General features: G+C 53.9%; 7 protein-coding genes across 7 annotated transcripts; 4 read left to right on the forward strand and 3 right to left on the reverse strand.

Moving 5' to 3' along the window:
• The first annotated feature begins 9 nt into the window (after positions 1-9).
• BO82DRAFT_334933 (COPI-interacting protein CEX1) lies at positions 10-3,138 on the forward strand. The gene is made up of 9 exons (XM_025633282.1): positions 10-354; positions 431-568; positions 630-740; positions 802-948; positions 1,003-1,376; positions 1,430-1,724; positions 1,777-1,980; positions 2,030-2,202; positions 2,261-3,138. The coding sequence occupies exons 1-9, from the start codon at positions 232-234 to the stop codon at positions 3,012-3,014; spliced, it is 2,319 nt and encodes a 772-aa protein (XP_025492192.1). The 5' UTR covers positions 10-231; the 3' UTR covers positions 3,015-3,138.
• A 225-nt stretch (positions 3,139-3,363) lies between these two features.
• BO82DRAFT_383313 (uncharacterized protein) lies at positions 3,364-6,120 on the forward strand. The gene is made up of 2 exons (XM_025638003.1): positions 3,364-3,479; positions 3,568-6,120. The coding sequence occupies exon 2, from the start codon at positions 3,753-3,755 to the stop codon at positions 5,895-5,897; it is 2,145 nt and encodes a 714-aa protein (XP_025492193.1). The 5' UTR covers positions 3,364-3,479; positions 3,568-3,752; the 3' UTR covers positions 5,898-6,120.
• Positions 6,031-7,187, reverse strand: BO82DRAFT_309693 (peptide alpha-N-acetyltransferase complex A subunit ARD1). The gene is made up of 2 exons (XM_025632360.1): positions 6,696-7,187; positions 6,031-6,588 (listed from the first exon to the last, which is right to left on the reverse strand). The coding sequence occupies exons 1-2, from the start codon at positions 7,039-7,041 to the stop codon at positions 6,197-6,199; spliced, it is 738 nt and encodes a 245-aa protein (XP_025492194.1). The 5' UTR covers positions 7,042-7,187; the 3' UTR covers positions 6,031-6,196.
• A 188-nt stretch (positions 7,188-7,375) lies between these two features.
• Positions 7,376-9,930, reverse strand: BO82DRAFT_432105 (PI-PLC domain-containing protein; the record flags this gene model as incomplete). Its single annotated transcript, XM_025640761.1, has 4 exons — positions 9,124-9,930; positions 8,459-9,058; positions 8,229-8,399; positions 7,376-7,527 (listed from the first exon to the last, which is right to left on the reverse strand). Exons 1-4 carry the CDS (start codon positions 9,692-9,694, stop codon positions 7,376-7,378), a joined length of 1,494 nt encoding a protein of 497 aa, XP_025492195.1. The 5' UTR covers positions 9,695-9,930.
• Positions 9,931-11,794: 1,864 nt separating this feature from the next.
• On the forward strand, positions 11,795-12,839 carry BO82DRAFT_374376 (SUR7/PalI family protein; the record flags this gene model as incomplete). The annotated part of the gene is made up of 2 exons (XM_025637421.1): positions 11,795-12,200; positions 12,262-12,839. 2 exons carry the CDS (start codon positions 11,795-11,797, stop codon positions 12,837-12,839), a joined length of 984 nt encoding a protein of 327 aa, XP_025492196.1.
• Positions 12,840-13,875: 1,036 nt separating this feature from the next.
• BO82DRAFT_282938 (uncharacterized protein) lies at positions 13,876-15,768 on the reverse strand (the record flags this gene model as incomplete). Its single annotated transcript, XM_025631391.1, has 2 exons — positions 13,876-14,276; positions 14,322-15,768. Coding segments are annotated over 2 exons (1,848 nt in total), but the record flags the coding sequence as incomplete, so codon positions are not given.
• A 649-nt stretch (positions 15,769-16,417) lies between these two features.
• Positions 16,418-18,177, forward strand: BO82DRAFT_354167 (WD40 repeat domain-containing protein). Its single transcript, XM_025635140.1, has 4 exons — positions 16,418-16,515; positions 16,604-16,625; positions 16,683-17,178; positions 17,244-18,177. The coding sequence occupies exons 1-4, from the start codon at positions 16,494-16,496 to the stop codon at positions 17,871-17,873; spliced, it is 1,170 nt and encodes a 389-aa protein (XP_025492198.1). The 5' UTR covers positions 16,418-16,493; the 3' UTR covers positions 17,874-18,177.
• Positions 18,178-18,187: the final 10 nt, after the last annotated feature.

Raw genomic sequence — 18,187 nt, forward strand, 5'->3', positions numbered from 1 at the left:
TATTATTGATTGTCATCTCCCCCTCTCCTACTCCGCCTATAACCACCCCCCCCCCAATTGTCAATTTGGGGGCTGCAACCCTTTCCTGCCGTTGGATCATATTCTAGACTGCGCTTGTTGTCTGCTACACTCTTCCTACATTCTACCCGATATTCGAACGACGGTTGCGACCGGAGCTGCTTGAGACCAGCTAGCGGCCTACTCCCTATCACCCAATCCCCACTTGCGACGATGGATTTCCTCAAATCCGCTGTCGCATCTGCCATCGCCAAAGGCAGCTCTTTTCCATATTCCTTCGGAGACAGAGTTGATATTGCTGACTCTATTTGGGCTCTTCATAATGCTACGAAACGGGTAGGAAGCTCTATGTACTTTGTCGTGGGGTCGCATTGACAATGAGAGCTAATGTGAAATGTGCTGCCACAAATAGGACGACGGGTCCCCTTGTAGTGTGTTTACTTTCGATATCGCCGCAAACAAGGCTCGGTTACCGCTTGCCAAAAATGCAGTGCGAAAGTCTCGAACATTAAGACATCCCGGCGTGATCAAGGTTCTGGACACGATTGAGGTAACGCGCAGCTTTGCACCCGGCACTTCCTGCTGAGGGCAACGACTCTAATAACTTGCAGACGGATGCCAATCTATACATCGTTACCGAGCGTGTTGTACCTCTGTCCTGGCACGTGAAACGGAGAAGCCTGAGCGTGGAGACGGCCAAATGGGGTCTGTATGCTGTCGCAGTATGTGCTTGCTGTCCTGAACAGAGGTGGTGACTGCCACATTGATTAATACTGGTCTTAGTCCACTCTTAAGTTCATAAACGCCGATGCATCGTCCGTCCACGGTGCCGTCAGAGCCTCGTCGGTGTTCACAGGTGAAAGTGGTGAGTGGAAGCTGGGAGGGTTTGACATTCTAAGTTCAATGAATGAAGAGGACGCCGTTATATATGTGAGACCCTCTGCTAAAGTGCTGGAGGTTGGGGAGTGCTGACCTCTTGATCAGACATATGCCAGTCTTCTACCCGACGCGGCTCGATACACACCTCCGGAAGTTGTCAAGGGAGGTTGGGATATCATCAAGCGGAACCCGCTCACAGCTATTGACTCATTTGGATTGGGAATCCTGATTTATGAAGTCTTCAATGGCAGCTTCACAGGTGTTGACCAGGTGGGCAAGACGACCAACATACCACCTAGTATGCACCAGAGTTATAAACGCCTATGCACAGCCAACCCTAAGCTGCGGCTGAGTCCCGCTCACTTCGTCGAGCAGGGCAAGAAGAGTGGCGGGTTTTTCCAGACACCGCTTATTCGCCTATGCGACGATATAGAAAGTCTGGGCCTGAAAAACGATGTTGAACGGGAAGAATTCGTAAAGTATGTTCTTGCTCTTAATCTTCAAGACTTTCAAGTAATGCTAACTGATATAGCGAGCTCGATTCCTTGTCGGAGGACTTCCCTGAGGAATTCTTCAAGATGAAGGTGCTTCCAGAACTTCTGAAGTCTGTCGAGTTTGGCGGAGGCGGCCCGAAAGTGCTCAGTGCTGTTCTAAAGATCGGTTCTAAGCTGTCATCGGAGGAGTTCAACGCGAAGCTTACCCCAGTGATTGTCCGACTGTTTGGCAACCCTGATCGGGCTCTGCGGGTCTGTCTGCTGGACCATCTGCCGATGATGATTGATAACCTACCCCAGAAGGTTGTCAATGATAAAATATTTCCTCAGATTGTAGGTCAATCGCCGCTTTGCTTGTTGATCCCTGCTAACACGACCATACTAGACCTCCGGCTTCACGGATGCGGCGCCCGTGGTCCGCGAGCAGACAGTCAAGGCAGTCTTGCCAATTATCAACAAGCTCAACGACCGCACTATTAATGGTGATCTGTTGAAATATTTGGCGCGGACTGCGAACGATGAACAACCTGGAATTCGTACCAATACAACTATCTGCTTGGGCAAAATAGCAAAGAATCTCGGACAGGGTGTAAGTGTAATCTAGAGCTATACTGACTTCCTTTGCTGACAGTGGGCAGTCGCGGTCCAAAGTTCTCATCGCAGCGTTCTCAAGATCCCTTCGAGACCCGTTTGTGCACGCTCGCAGTGCTGGCTTACTCGCGTTAGGCGCAACGATGGAATTCTTTTCGGAAGAGGACTGTGCGGGCAAAGTGCTGCCCGCCATTTGCCCTTCTTTACTGGATAAAGAGAAGTATGCGCTATTCTCATTTAAAACATACGTAGGGCTGGGGCTAATGCAGTAACATTAGGATGGTGCGAGACCAGGCAAATAAGACTCTGGACCTTTACCTTCAGCGCATCCGAAAGTTTAGCAGCACCATGGCCGATACGGTGCTTCCATCCACAAGCAGTCCCGAACCCGCCAAAGACGCCGCTCGCATTGGAACAAGCAACGACAAATCATGGGCGGGATGGGCGATTTCGTCCTTCACAAATAAGCTTACGGCGGCCAATGGCGAAATTGAGCCCACCGCAAATACTGTCAAGCCTGCCGAGCCAGAGCCTGTGCGCTCTGCGTCAGTGCCTCGTTCAACTCGGTCATCGCCACTTGTCCCCAAGGATACAGCGCGCCCCGCGGGTCATTCCCTGAACCGATCTGTGTCTGAGCAGCCGCCAATGGTGGCCAAGGAGGAAGAACCTGAGGATGTGTACGACGCTTGGGGTGCAATAGACGATGAGGATGCGGGGAGTGCGCTTAAAGAAGAGGATCCATTCGAGGCAGCCACGATTAGCAGCCCTTCCGTACCGGCCCCGGCGCCCAAGGCAGCCGCAGTGCCATACGATGATGGCGGGGAGCCGGACTTTGCAGGCTGGCTTGCGGCACAGTCGAAGGTCAAGAAGCCGCTGCCTAAGGGCTTGAACAAATCTAGCTCTGCGACTGTGTCGCGTACATCGAGTCGTGGCAGCGTGGTTCAATCGAGGACGGCTGCACCCGCCAAGAAGATTGATACCAAACCCAAAGATGAGGATGAGGATGACGGATGGGGGGATGCATGGGATTGAAATATTCCAGGAATTCTTTTGCTATTGCATATAGGCATGGCGTTGGGAGCAGGACGGAGTAAATATGTGGCTGTCTGGTTGCAACAACAGATTTGAACATAGGACTAGATATATCAGTGATGACATTTACTACAGATACTTCTGTGCTGTACTATACAAACAGGTATAAGACATAGTAATCTTGAACTATACTCAACATGAAACAGCTATAGTGATCGACTCGATAGGGCGGAAGTCAGTCAGCGGGGAAACTAAAACCGCCCCGTGATTTGGCACTTTCTCAGTGCAATCGCCGATCCTCCGCCCGTCGCCCGACGATTCCCACTTCCCACTCAGCCTCCTCTTCCTCCCTCGCTCCCCTCCGAACTTCCTCCCCCTCCCTCCCAGGATCCTCGTCATCTAGTATTATTAACCTTCCTTCATATACCCTCAGGCGCGTCTTTAGTTAGGCTTTAAATTTTACATGTGAGTTCCCTACCACTTGTCTTGATCTTCCCCAGAGCCTGTCTGTAACTCGAACCATAACTGACGGCGTTCGCCGATGATGTACTAGTTAAACAATCTTGCTGCCTTCCAGCGCCTCCCCCCCTTGTCCCTGCGTCCGTTTGGGCCGGTGGGTATTCTATGTCGTCTTGAGCGCAATGGATGACGATTGATGGTCCTGAAGGTTGATCTACCACTTTTGATAGCCGCTCCCCGCTCTGTCTTCTGCAATTTAAATCGCTCTACGCCTTCGCCATGGATTCGGAGGAGGTTCCTCCTCCGCCGCCATACTCCGCGGTCGATCCAATGATCGCCCAAGCCAGCAATAGAAACGCCGCTGCATCTGCAGAAGTTAATCGGACCTTGCTCCGCCTGCGGGGCGGTGATGCAGCGTCGTATGAACCACCCGCCAGTCCTGCGACGAGTCTTGCAGGAAGTGAGAGTACAGCGGCCTCCGCTTCGCTGCCCGCCCATTTTACCTCAGCAGCGGCTTATTTCGCCGAGAGAGCCGCTCCAGCGCAGAACCCCGAGCGACCGATCGCAGAACATTGCGTCACTATCTATCCACGGAGTCAGTCTAAAGACTTTCCCCGTCGCCCGCGGTGCTGGAATACGCGGACGGAGGACATCACCCAGCAGGACTGGGACATGTTTCTACGGTGTCTTTTCCCCCCACATCTAGGACTTGCGTCGTCGTCTTCCGAACTACCCCGTCAACTCAGAGCCGAGATCCAGCGCGATCGCAAGGATCGACCTCAGGAGAGCGATGCGGATCGCAAGCGGCGCATCTCCGCGGTGATTATGGAATGGAATCAATACTTCTTCGAACCGCGGTCGGCCCGTGTGATGTATAATTACGTGATGGATCCTCAACGGACGCCCCGATCGTCCCTATGCCCAAAATGTTATCCCGCTGCAACAAGCCGCACCGGACAGGCTGCCTCGAATGCCGGTCGAATTCGTCAGCAGGAACCGAATGCGCCACCAACGACCCCAGGCCAGGTTGCCGCCGCTCCACCAAATGCTACACCTAGTCCCGGGCCCTATGGTTTCCCGCCCTACCCGCCTCCTCCAGTTCCTGGACCCTATGCCGCCCCATATGGTCCTCCTGCTTTCTATAACCCTCCCGGTGTCCCTCCCGTCCAACCTCCTGTGTATCCTTACGCCGCTCCGCCTCCGCCTCCACCGGGACAGTATCCACCACCAAATACGTGGGGTTGGAATGCACCCCCATATGGTTATCCTGGTCAAATTCAGGGCCAATCCAAAGGTGGGCCCCTAGGGTGGATAGCATCACTGGCTTCCCAAGCCCAGAGATACGGTGAACGCATTACCGAACAAGCCGCACAATATGGTGATCACATCAGCGCACAAGCCCAACACTACGGTCGACAGGTCGAAGAACAGGCCCTTGCTCATAGCCGCTGGTTAGAGGAGCAAGCTGGCCTCTCGGGACGGAAAATGGGCGACGCTTTCACCGGGTTCTCCAGTCGCCCGCAGAACGAGTGGGGTGCGAGCGAGCCCCCGAAGATCGGATACTACAACGTACCGTATACCCAACCCACCGCTGCTTCGACAGAGACGACAACAGGCATCATCACAAATCAACAGCCGGTCTCAACACCATCGGAACGCACGCGGCGGGCATCCGTGAGCTCAGAAGCTTCGGACACATCTTTTTCATCGATCGATACCTTTTCAACCACATCCGAGCTCAGCGCGTCCGATCTAGCTACCGTCCGCGCACAGCTGTTGTCGCTGGATGACTACCATGACCGAGCTCTGTACGAGCAAGCCGTGGGCCTCCGCCGGCAACTGGATCTTCTGCAAGAATCACGACGGCAGAACCGCGTTTCGGGCCGAAGCCAGTGGCGCCACGGTTGGGGCCGATGGGAATCGCCACAACAGCAGCAGCGGAAACAGGCCGAGAAGCGCGCCGTGAAGGAGGAAACGCGGGCGACGCGCAAGGCCTTCCGGGATGTCGTACGGCGGGCCCGTGAGGAACAGCGGGAGCAACGACGGCTGAAGCGCAACCGTCGCCGCCAGGAGCAACGAGCGCGACAGACGTCCGAACCTGCTTCGGATGCGGCGTTGGAGCAGCGCCTTCAGACTCTCAAGTTGGAGAATAGCGTCGAGGCTCCGTCGACGGTCCGATCGTCTGCATCACTTTCGTCTCCGGTACGGTCTGCGGCCGAGACGGAGGCCTGTGAGATCAGCTCGGTTCGTGCACCGAGTACGGAGTCATCGCGCGATGCAGAGAAACAAGAAGACAAGGTGATACCCACAGAGAAGTCCGAGAGCAGTAACAAGAAGCCTACTTCGTCGGCTGAAGGGACTGAGAAGTCAGCCGATGAAAAGAATGCAGATGATGGGCAACGAGGCCCGTCGAGACGCAAATAAGGTTAGCATAAAACGAGGGCCAGCATAACTTAATTAGGTTAGCGTCGTGTCGAATTAGCAAGCGGGATGGGATATGCATAGCAAGGTGTCGTCGGTCTGTCTGTCTGTCTGTCTGTCTATATGTGTATGGGTTGCAAGTCGGAGGCATTCTTATGTGGAGTTGTGATGTACATACAAGCATTTTAGCCGTAACCGTATTGGAGTAAACCACCTTCCAACCTTCCAACCACTTTTTTTTGTTCTAGTCTAAACTTTTTTGATTTTTCTGTTTTCTTGTGAATGTCCAAGAAAAAAAGGCTCTAGTTACCCGGCTGCGCCGCCTCATTCTTCTCGACCAGATCGCCGACGCCCAAGCCGCGGCCGACCTTGACGCGCACCATCTTCTCCTGCTCCTTCTTGTCGTCGGCGGCCTTGCCCAGCTCGCCGACGGGCTCGCCCTCATCGCCGTCCTTCCCGTCCTCCTGGGCGGCGCGCTCGCGGTCCTCGCGCTCGATCTTGGCCCAGTCGACCCACATATCCGACAGATCCATGCGCATGGCGTAGGCGTCCTCGCCGTCGGCGTAGTACTTGCTCTCGACGGACTCGACCTGGAATCCCAGGGTGTCGCGGTAGAGGCGGAGGGCGGCGGTGTTGGAGACGCGCACGTGCAGCGAGACGTATTGCGCGCGGTGGGACTCGGCCATTGCTCGTTCTGCCCGCATCAGATTTCCCGTCAGCATTAGCCACTATCCACCCACCCCACTTCCTTTCTTCCACACTGCAACGCAACCCCCCCAGGAAATTGGTAGAAAAACATACGACTCATCCGCATCAACCGCTCGGCGATGCCCAGCCGGCGGTGCGTGCGCATCACGCTCAGCGAGGTGATGTGGCCGTGCGCGACCCCGTCTGTGGGCTCCTCCTCCATCTTGGCCAGCACGTAGCCGACGACCTTGGGGTAGCTGTCGCGGCCGCCATGGTGCTTGCTGTAGCCGTCCTTGGGCCGCACGACCGCCACGAAGGACAGTTGCGGCCAGGTCAGCGCGTGGTACAGGTAGTACTTCAGGAAGTAGTTCTCGGGCAGGTTGGTGATGTTGCAGGTCTGGATGGAGGGGAGGAGGTCGATGTACGAGGGGTAGCTGCTTAGGGGGAGGATGTCGACCATTTTGATTCGCTGGTGGGGAGAAAGGGAAATAAGATTAATGGGGAGGAGGCGAGGAGTGGTGAGAGGCCCTGGTGGTTGGTTGGGGTCAATTGATGTGAGGGTGGAGGGCGGAGTTGATTTAACAGGTTCTGGATGGCTGATGATCGATGAGGCTTGATTTATTGTTAAGGCGGGGAGATGAGAGAGAGAGAGAGAGGGGAGGTGCGCGGGTCAGGTGCGTGCTAGTCCCGTTTGGGGATGGTGTTTTGATCTCCCTGCCGTAACCGTAACGACTATCCCGGGCTGGCTGTGTACCTCGTCGTGATGGGCCGATCTCTCGCATACTCCTTGATACCTAGGACTCACGCAAGAAGGAAGGGAGCCGGCGTACACGCTCGATCGCCGGAGGCGGTGCGCGCTGCGAAATGCCCCGTCCCAGCAGCCCTCGACGATCCAGTCGAGCCACAGGCCCTCTGGGCTCGGCAGCGCCTTCGTGGCGCAGAACGACTGCCGAGCTTCCGCATCCAAGCACCTGCTCTCGGGGGATTGGGTCGCCTCGAGGGTCAAGATATGGGCAGGTCATCGTGACTCGACAGACACCTCGGATGGGAATTTTGGCATGGCATACTGCAGGAGGTTGGGACTACTACCTCTGCTCATTCTCCGCATAGACGGAGTTGGGTCACATGATGGACTGACTCAATTTCTCCAGAGAACTATACGTACTGTACATACATAAAATCCGGGTATCAAATTATCCCCGGAAACGAAGCGAACCATCCCCGGTAACCTCTATTCCACACGAACAGCTTCGTACGTTGGGCACCACCCGGTAGCGTTGACTAACTTCAAATATAGACCACGCACCGCGATGCCAAGCGGCAGCGAAGCGCTTTCCTCGAGTAGACACTTTATCCCAATTGCAATCATTCGCCATCATCGCAGAATAGGAAGTACTCCGTTTTGACTATACGACTATACATACTCAAGTAAGTCCCCGGTACTGGTATGCATCTGCGGGCGCATTTACGATTGAACTATCGTCCACAAGGATTATTGATTTGGCAGCACTATATATCTCTTCAATTCATCATACAACGCTCATGTCTCGTGATCCATCAGAATAAACAAACTTATATAAGGTATATACTCAAAAAGCTAAAACATCCATCCAACCAATGACACTCCCATCACCACGAACGACGTACCTAGCATGTTGGGCCCCGGCAGCACTATCGGGGCCGCGGAGGCCGTCCCACAGCATGTGCCGCTGTATGTGACGTTGTTCATCTCGGCAGCCACCTCGAACACAGACCCGTTGAAGTTGCCGTAGTTGTAGTAGTCGACCAGCAGGAAATTCGGCGGCCGGCCCCATGTATCTGTATCATGCACACATCAGTACACGCTTTGCGTTGGGCAAAGCAGAAGAAAGACTCACCGGTGCAGTTCTCGGCCATCAGGCCCAGACTGGCGTAGCCCGACACCGCATTGGTCTGGTTCAGCATGGCCGTGTTGGGGATCAGCAGACTGATACTGCCGATGCTCACATCCAGGTTCAGATTGTGATTGGCCATATACATCCGGTTCTTGGCGTCCTGGACCGACAGGTCCGGCGGGCGCTGCTCCGTGCAGGGGAATGCGGCGTCGGTCGGCGAGAACGGGGTCTCCCACATCTGCGAGAACTCGTCCATGAGCCACGGGTAGGCGGTCTGGTTGGCCTGGTAGTCCATGAAGACGACCGCGCGCTTCCCGGACAGAATCATGTTCGACAGCGTCGGCCAGTCGTCCAACGCCATGGGGATCTTCGGCGGCGTCCACACATAGTCCATCAGCCCCGAGTTCTGGACGGGGGCCGTGAAATTTCCCGGATCCACGTAGTCGTAGTTGCCGATCAGGATCGTGACCACGTCGTAAGGGTGCGTCTTGATCCAGGTGGTCACGGTGGTCAGGTAGTCCTCCAGCGTGCCAACGTTGAGCATCTCGCAGCTCGTGTGACAGAGATACAAGGTCCCGTTGATCAAGTGGGTCTGGAATTGCACTTTTGCGGAGGATAACGCGTATTAGTCTATGTTGCGCAGTTCTCCGGCCCATTCATTGACTTACGCATGCGAATGCCATCATTCAGCTGATCCGTCACCTTATAGGCCTGGTTGGCCGCAGCGTTGCCCGATTTGACAAACGGGCTGTTGTGGGCGGCGACCATGGTAATGTTGGAGTACTTGCGCGAGCAGAAGTCGGAGTAGCCATTGCAGGGCTGCGTGTTGACGACCGGGGTCGATGTTGCGGAGGTGGTGGAGGTCGTCGTCGCATTGGCTGTGCCATTCATGGTATGGTGGCCACCACCCATCAGCAGCGTCACAGAGTTCGAGCTAGTGCTCGAGCGCGAGCTTGTCGTCGTGGCCGTTGCATTGCCCGAGGAGCTAGCATCGGTGATGGTGCTGACCCCAACCTTGGTGCTAGTTCCGGTCGTGTGGTGGTTGGAAAGCGTGATCGTCGAGGCGTATGAGAGATAGTCACCTGTCGGGAGGGTCGCTTCGCTAATGGAGGTGGTGATCGATCCGGTCAGGACGAGTGCCCCATCCCCTGCTGAAGTGATTGTTGTGGCTTCATCTTTGGCATAGGAGGGTAGGATGCCGGCCAGCAGAAGGGGGAGCAGATGAGCGATCAACCGCATGATGCCGGGGTGGGCGGAAGAGCGGAAGTCGGAGGCGAGGGGCGCAGCGCTGCGACTTGAGGGAACTGCCGTCTCAATTTGTATGACTTGTATGTATATATATGAGAGGGGGGTCTAAGAAAAAAGATAGGTGTAAAGAATGAAAGAAGAATGTCAAGTTGCACGAGAGATCAGGCGTGAGGGTAATGTGCCTGATGGGCCAAAAAGAATAATAAAATAACAATATCCCCCGATGATGGAAAAAGGGCTAAGGGTAAAAGGGAGGGAGGAAAGTGTGTATGTATGAGTATTTTCAGGGAAATGTTGATACAGGAAATTAACCCGAAGGACAACCCCTGCAATGGTCCTCATTACTTGATTAGGCTGCAACCTTGCCCCCGTTTCAACCAATGACGACATTCTCTTGCTTAACCTAAAACTTGCGCCACGCTGAACCTTTTTTAACTTCGGGCCCTTTTGTTTTTGTCAGATGAATTTTTAAAGTGAACGGCCCAAGGTTGGTTCAAATACCGAATTCTGGTCTAGCCCCTCGCAACACTACACTTTAAACTGCACAATTAAGCTTGTTCCTCTACAGCTTGTAAGAATGGGGGTTTATTGTCCGTGATTAGGGTCGCATACCAACTCCATATCAACCCCCAAGTATGGGCTGCATATCAAGATCTGCAAATCTAAGCGAAGCTCAAACCGCTTGGCGAAAATGCCGACGTGGTTGACACGGTATGTGGTGGGGTTAGATTTAGAGTTGAATGGTATGCACTGTTCAAGTGAGGACACATTTTATTGTATTCGGAAAAAGAAGTCGATGCCAACAGCGATGGGAGATGCAGAGCTAAAATTAAACTGATAATCGACTAGTTGTATCGCACGGGTTCCGTTTAGATTACAGGATGGTGCACAACATGTCTGGTGGGCTTGGTGGGCTTGGTGGGCATTGGTTTGCTTTGTCCATTGAGACCAGAGCCATCAATGGTATACCACCTTGGTTGTTCTGTTGTCTGAGGTCTGAGACGAGAACTTTCGACTCCTGAGCATTTTCTACTGAGTATACTCGGTACTTCGTCAGTCCTGAGTGCATCCAGTCATGCAAGAGACGATCGGAGGATCGGCTCCGGTAAGCGCCCCGCATGGCGTTCTTGGCAGTCACCAAGTGGGGCCACGCTACTGCCTCAAGTGACGTCGCAGGCGTCTAATCCACCCAATCACTTTCCCTGAGCTTTTCCAGGCAGATCAATTCATCGCTTGTTCATCCCTGATAGGCAGTCCATCGCCAGTCAATTGTCTTCCAGGCCCTATGAAGATTGTTCATTGCACTCAATCAATTCAATTCAATTCAATTGAGAAAAAATCGTCCACGATCATCATCTAGTTTCAACTGGGCCATCTGCTTCCCCCCCCCCCCCCCCCCCCCCCTTGAGTGGCGCGCCCACGCTCAACTCCGTACTCGTATGAATATCTCTTTCTCAAATCTCACCAGCCACTGGGCTGAACCGTCCCTGAGGGTCTAGATCCTATCCTTTCCTTCTTGGGCGCCGCAGCCATCATTACGTGCGACTAAACCGCCAGGCGGAGCTGTTACACCCCCATTACAGTCTCCATTGTGTCTCTCATTTTTCAACCTGATAATTTTACTTTTGTCCGATCTTTCTCCTCTTGTATCCCCTTTCCACCTCAGTCCACCTCATCAGTCTCTGCCACTCTCTTCATCTTCTCCCTCTTTTTTTCCCCTTTCCCCCTATAGTCCTTATCATTGGATTTCTCACTTTCCCCCCTCTGCTAAACCTAAAGACCCTGACAGTTTGGGTCATTTCTCCTAGCACGTGGTTCCTGGAGGTGTAACGTCATCCACTGTGGTCGGTTGGGTTTTTGGGACCTTGGGTGTATAGTATATACATCCACGCACTTTCCTGCGCCTCTGCAGCAGCTCTTCTCCAGCCCTGCATTTTCCGGTTCTGCATCCACGCTGCCACTCGTTCAGACCATCAGCCTCCTCTTTTATTTGTGTAGCTTGCTACTATCTGATCCCCCCCCCTTAACTCCTTGGGGCTTCACCTCGAAATCATCCGCCCTGATCCGAACTCAATAGCTGCGCCGATTTCCATGGCAAAGCTTCCTTCATTCAACAAGTCCGCCCAACGACCGCAAGCCGGTAGGACACGGTCCAAGGTCGTCTGGCATCGCATCATCCGCTCGCTGTGCTACCTGATTGCCTGGATCTTCTTGCTTCTGGTGGTGATTGGCAATGTCTCCGACAAACCCGTCATCCGAGAGACCTATTTCCTCAAGATCGACCTGGCCAATATCATCCCACTCTCCGTCCCCAATGCCGTCCTGATCAACACCATTGCCCGGACCATCGGGTTGCACGACTTCTATCAAGTCGGACTCTGGAATTTCTGCGAGGGCTATCTCGACGAGGGGATCACGAACTGCTCGAAGCCCAAGACTCTCTACTGGTTCAACCCCGTCGAGATCATCCTCAATGAGCTTCTCTCCGGCGCAACCAGTACGTTCCTCCCCACACATCTTCTTACCGGCTCAATCTAACCCAGAATAACAACAACCAGTTGCCCTTCCCTCGGACATCACCTCCGCCCTCAAGATCGCGCGGATTGCCTCGCACTGGATGTTCGGCCTCTTCCTGGCGGCCACCGTCCTCACTTTCATCATGATCTTCCTCTCCCCGCTGGCCGTCTCGTCGCGGCCCCCGCAGACCATCTCCGCCGACCCGACCATCAACCAAGCCCACCCGCAGCACCGCCGCCGCACCTTCGTCTTCCTGCGCGCCTTCCCCTTCGTCATCCTCACCTTCGTGACCGCGCTGTTCACCATCGTCGCCTCGGTCGTCGCGACGGTCATGTTCATCATCTTCCGCAACGTCTTCACCTCCTCCGACTACGACCTCAACATCGGCGCCTCCCTCGGCACCCGCATGCTGGCGTTCATGTGGATCGCCTCGGGTTTCAATCTCCTCGCCTTCATCCTGCAGCTGGGGTCCTGCTGCGCCTCGTGCTGCGGTGGGCGCAAGGCGCGGAAGCAGTTGAAGCGCACGGATCGGGAGAAGCACCACACCGAAACGGCCCCGGCGTCAGCTTCTTCGTCGGAGGCGTCAAACGTGGAGAAGCGGGAAGGGTTGAGGATCTGATTCTTTCATTTTAATCCCGTCCCTTTCGGTGGGTGAGAATTCTCCAGAGCTGAAGGGACGCAAAGCGAGTGAGCGCGTCGCCACACATATACCGTGTTATCACAAACGTACCCACCTGCACCGATCCTCGTTTCTCTCCTCCCACCTTCACCCGACAATACCTCCTATACATACTCGCTCACATCTACTTCTTCCATCACATACACTACTACCACACGCAACAGGATTCCCAAGCCCCATCACCCCCGATTCCCATCTCATACATACCCCTTACCAATCGTCTTTACCACTGATCCGATTCAACATGCCATAGATCCAGGGAATGGGGGAAACGCGGGGCAAAAGAAAGGACCTTATGTGATTTTAGACCGAACTTTTCCCCCTAATTACTTCTTTTCTACTACATTTGAAATGCAAGAGAGCAGGTGGGGGAGGGGGTGGGGTAAACTTCAATTGACGATCTTGATGACTTATGAAGTATTTCTTAGGGAGTTTTTGTTTTGATACATGAATTACCATTTGCCCTTGAGAATCTCCTTTTAAGATTGATCACAATAAGAAAAAAAAATCTTGATTTTCGAGGCTGTGTCGCTGATGATGAAAGTCATCATTGGCGGCGTCGACGGGAAGAGAAAGGGGAAATAACAACAAAAAGTGGAAGCTCGGGCTATGCATGCGGCCCCTTCCGGCAATAGATCGATAGTAAGCTCGTGTATCTAAATACTTAGTAAGTACTATGTGAGCGATGACAACAGGTTAGTCGGACACCTGAGCATAAAACATAACACCGACAATGCAGCTATGCAATGGCCATACAGGATATAGGCCTGTAGTTGTGAAAGCCAAGGGGCTGCTTTGGTAAGCGGGGAAAAAAAACCCCCGAAAAAGAGAAAAAAACAAAAAAAAAATAGAACGACATGTATATCTTGCAGGAAGACGCGACGGTATCTGATGTCTTCAGATATGGGTATCAATTTTTTTTTCGCAAATGGAGAACAAACGTCGAAGAAATGAATTACGTCAGATAGGGTCTGCATCAACAACCCTGCGCTAGCTCTTCCTCCATCATACGAGCCAAATCATCATCATCATCATCGTGATCGGAGGGTTCGATGCGACCGGCTGACGCAAGCCCGGAGGCGGAGAGGTTGCGGATCCGTTCGGCTGCTTCCTCCCCCATCATTTCCAGGGCCTGGGATCCACCGCCATTGCCGCAAAAGCCTTGCCGTGGGCGGGGACTAGTACTGTGGCGGTCGACCGCGTCAGCGTCCGTCAGCCAAGCGTACTTTTTGCTGCGAAGGGATTGGAGCATCTCTGCTTGACGCTGCTTCTCCGCTGGCATTGGGCTGGCCGTGTCCGCTGGATCGTCGGCAGTCAGGTCGATCGTCACCGGTTCGCGTTTGGGCGGGCTGGGAGCGATAGGGCGATGGAGAGATGCTGCGGGGTCGGGATTTGCAGGACGAGCTGGAATCACAGCAACACCGCCGGGTACTGGTGCAATAACTCGCTGGTTTGGTGCAGGCTGGATATTTTGGGGAGGTTTGTACCCATTAGGAATCCCCGCCACCGCCGGCGTCTGCTTTTGTACCTGGATCTCATATAGCAGGTTGTTATAGACAGTGCCAAGGTCATGAAGCTTGCTCTTCCATTCATCCGCCTCTTTCTTGTATCGTTCCACCCTGTTCTGATGCTGAGTGCAAACCCGTCGCAGCATAGCATTCTGTTCGCGCAGTAGTTCGTAGTGCGTCTTTCCCGTTCGCCTGTCGATCGTGCTCATTTCCGTTATATGGTCCAGTTTGGTCCTCAGCTTGTGTCGCTCCACTGAAAGCTGCTGCACCCGATTTCTCAAAGATGTCAAGCGAAAGTTGGCCTTATCCTCTGCGACCTCGATACATTGGACATGAACATTGGGAGCAGATGGCAGGTAGCCCAGCGGCCCGGCGTAAGTTGGATATGGCGATACGTAGGGCGGCTCTTGGTGCACGCGCTGTAGAATCTCTCGGCTTGTGCAGTCAATCAGATCCTGGTCATCAATAGAGAACCGCTCTTTCGTGATCTCGCTGATCGATGGGGTGTCTTCAGGGGCGATTATGGCGACAGTGGGCATCTTGACGCTGGCCAGCTCCTGGCTTAGCTCATGGAAGTCAAAGTCAGGCAGTCCATCATGTGAAAAGTCCATGGGAACATCGAAGGGCGAATCCTCAAATAATGAACCAAAAGCTTCGAACAAAGCCGCGGGCGTTGGTTGCTGGTCAGGGTCCAATGGCGTGTGAGGACCAGTTCCGGTTTGATCAGGCTGCAGGGCCGAGTCGAGAGATGACAGCGACGGTGTTTTGTCTGGCGTTATTGTGATTTCATCCCGAATTGATTCAATAGCCTGCCTTTTGGAGGCCTGCTGCCAGAGGTCTGGTTCCTCAAATGCTTCCGCGCCAGCTCGCTTGCGTGAGTCGAATGCGGCGTCAAGCTCATTGAACATTAGTTCAGAATCGAATAAGGGATCGTACAAGTCCTCCGCTGTCTGTGTGGGAGGAGCAGTAGGCGAGTCATGAAGGTCCGGCTGAGGCGCAGTTGTTTCCGACAAGTCTTCAGACAGGCGCGATGTACTTTGCTCGCTGGTTGCGTTTTCGGTCTCTTCATCTCCCAAGTCCGTTGTGATATCCTTGGGTCGGTCCGTGTGAGTCGGCGTTATGTGCTGGTCGACTGAGGTGGATTTGGCTTCTTCAACGGACTGGCCGTGTTCTCCATTTCGGGTGACATCGGAGGAATGCTGCAGCTGGGACCCAGGGGAAGGTGTAAGCCCCGGATCATTCACATGCAGATGAGAAATACATGGGGGAGACGGAAGAACCTCAAGGGCAGGAAGCCTCTGAGAATCCGCAGGGCAGGTCTGGAGCGAGGTAGAAATACCTTCAGCCATGCTTCCACTCAGCTCAAGTGAGCTCTCAATAACGTTGAAAGGGATAAAGGCTAGGCAGCGAGAACTCTGGTGACCAGGTTCTGCGCGCCCAGAAGACAGCCGTAAGATGCTGTTGTTGGTGGTGGTGGTAGGGTAGCGTGGAAGTGCTGGTGATCTCGGGACTCAAAGTCCAGAAATGCCCGCCATCGATCGCACAGTGGCTATTGAGAATGAAAATGAGAAACTTGTCCCTTTCAAGCGTCTGGTCACAAAGATAAAGACTGCAATCCGTACCTCCTTTGAGCGCCGAGTCACTATACGAACATTGACGGGATCGTAAGCCGCATAGTAGTCCGGGCGAAAACTCGGAGTCTCGATGAGAAGTGTTCAGATCTTGTTGATCGGGCTGAGCCAGAGACTGACACTAGGCACGTAGCCTGCCAAATATCAGACAGGCGCCTATGTCACTTTTGAAGCAAACAGACTGCGTGGGTTGCAGCTGTCGAGGTGTGAATAGATGGAATGGAGAAGATCAACGCCGCTTTTTTTGATCCCTTGCCTGTCGTGCCGCCTTTACCACCGCCCAGTTAACCGCCCACGTGCCAGTCCCTACCTTGATGCAGCCTTAACATAGATCCGGCAGGAAGCCGAGCGGCTTTGGCTGACTGACCTTCAATGTTCACCAGCTCCGAGTCCTTGTCTCTCCATCCTCTTTCCACCGCCGTTCTGTTTTCTTTCTCCCTTCGCGCATTTTCAAAATGAGCGTCATTCTCTGCACAGGTAAGCGATCAGACTTTCAGTCCTCCAACAGGTACGCTCTCTTCCATATAATCGACTAACCAATGGCCCACGAATTTGCGACTACCAGCGGGTTATGACCACACTATTCGGTATGGACATGACAGTTACTGCATCTGAACTAAGCGCTGTCGCTGACTACTTCCCAGGTTCTGGGAGGCGCTGTCCGGAATCTGTTCGCGAACAATTCAGCATCCAGACTCGCAGGTGAACCGTCTCTGCATCACGCCAGACAAGCGGTTCCTGGCCGCCGCTGGACACAACAATGTCAAACTGTATGACATCAAGTCTACTAATCCCAACCCGGTCATGACCTTCGACGGCCACACGAATAACATCACGGGTGTCGCCTTTCATTGCGAGGGGAAGTGGATGGTCACCAGTTCCGAGGATGGCACAGTCAAAGTGTGGGACACGCGCACCGGCAGCTTGCAGCGCAACTACGCCCATAAAGCCCCGGTGAACGACGTGGTCATCCACCCTAACCAGGGCGAACTCATCAGCGGAGATCGCGCTGGTATCGTTCGTGTCTGGGATCTGGGAGAGAGTGTCTGCACCCACCAGCTGATCCCCGAAGACGACGTCGCCGTACATAGTGTGAGCGTCGCGAGCGACGGGTCTCTCCTTTGCGCAGGAAACAAGAAGGTACCCATCCAGCACCCGGAATCATGCGCAATCAGCTTGCAGCAGACTCATGATCATAAATCCAGGGCAATGTATACATCTGGCGCATGATTCAAGATGCCGAGCTCACCCGCATCGTCCCCATTTGCACCTTCCAAGCACACAAAGACTACCTCACCCGCGTCCTCCTCTCCCCGGACGTCAAACACCTAGCAACATGCTCGGCGGACCACACCGCCAAAGTATGGAATCTTGACCTCGATTACCCTCCCGCGAAGATGGCCGCCGCCAAAGCCAAAGCCCAGGCGCTTGCGGCACCCGAATCATCATCATCTCCGACATCAACACCCGACAGCCAAGACCCCTTGTCCCCCAACAGCAATAAATCTGAGATCGAAATCAACCCCCTCAGTCTTTTCGACAGTACACCGCCCATCGTCAACAACGAGCCCCAGCAGACTTTCCCCGTCCAGCCAGACGGTCCTCCTATGGACCCCGCCACGGGCACCCTCTTCCTCGAAACTACGCTCGCGAACCACCAACGTTGGGTCTGGGACTGCGCCTTCTCCGCCGACTCGGCCTACCTTGTCACCGTATCTAGTGACCACTATGCGCGTCTGTGGGAATTGGCATCGGGACAGATCATTCGACAATATAGTGGTCATCATCGCGGGGCGGTATGTGTGGCACTGAACGATTACTCTGAACCCCGTTAGACTTGCTTTCCAGATTTGACGGGTGGGAGAAATCTCGTTACAACGGTCGCTCTTCGCTATCCGTCCGCTTCGCGCTGTTGTTCGCATCTTTCCAGGGGCTTTGTGGGTTAGCATGGCGCTAGGTATTGATTTCACTGATTTGACTCGGCTTGGTTTGAATTGACTGTGTTGGGGACGGGCTTCTGTTTTGTCTTGTATCATTTGGGAGTTTCAGGAGCTATCTGCGCGCTTACCTCTATTTTTGGGACGTTGAGCAAGACCGTCCGATTCAAATACCACATGCGAGTTTATTCGATACTTGGAGGGAAATCTGC

This window comes from Aspergillus uvarum, assembly GCF_003184745.1.
Source record: "Aspergillus uvarum CBS 121591 unplaced genomic scaffold BO82scaffold_25, whole genome shotgun sequence".
Classification (NCBI taxonomy): Eukaryota; Fungi; Ascomycota; class Eurotiomycetes; order Eurotiales; family Aspergillaceae; genus Aspergillus; species Aspergillus uvarum.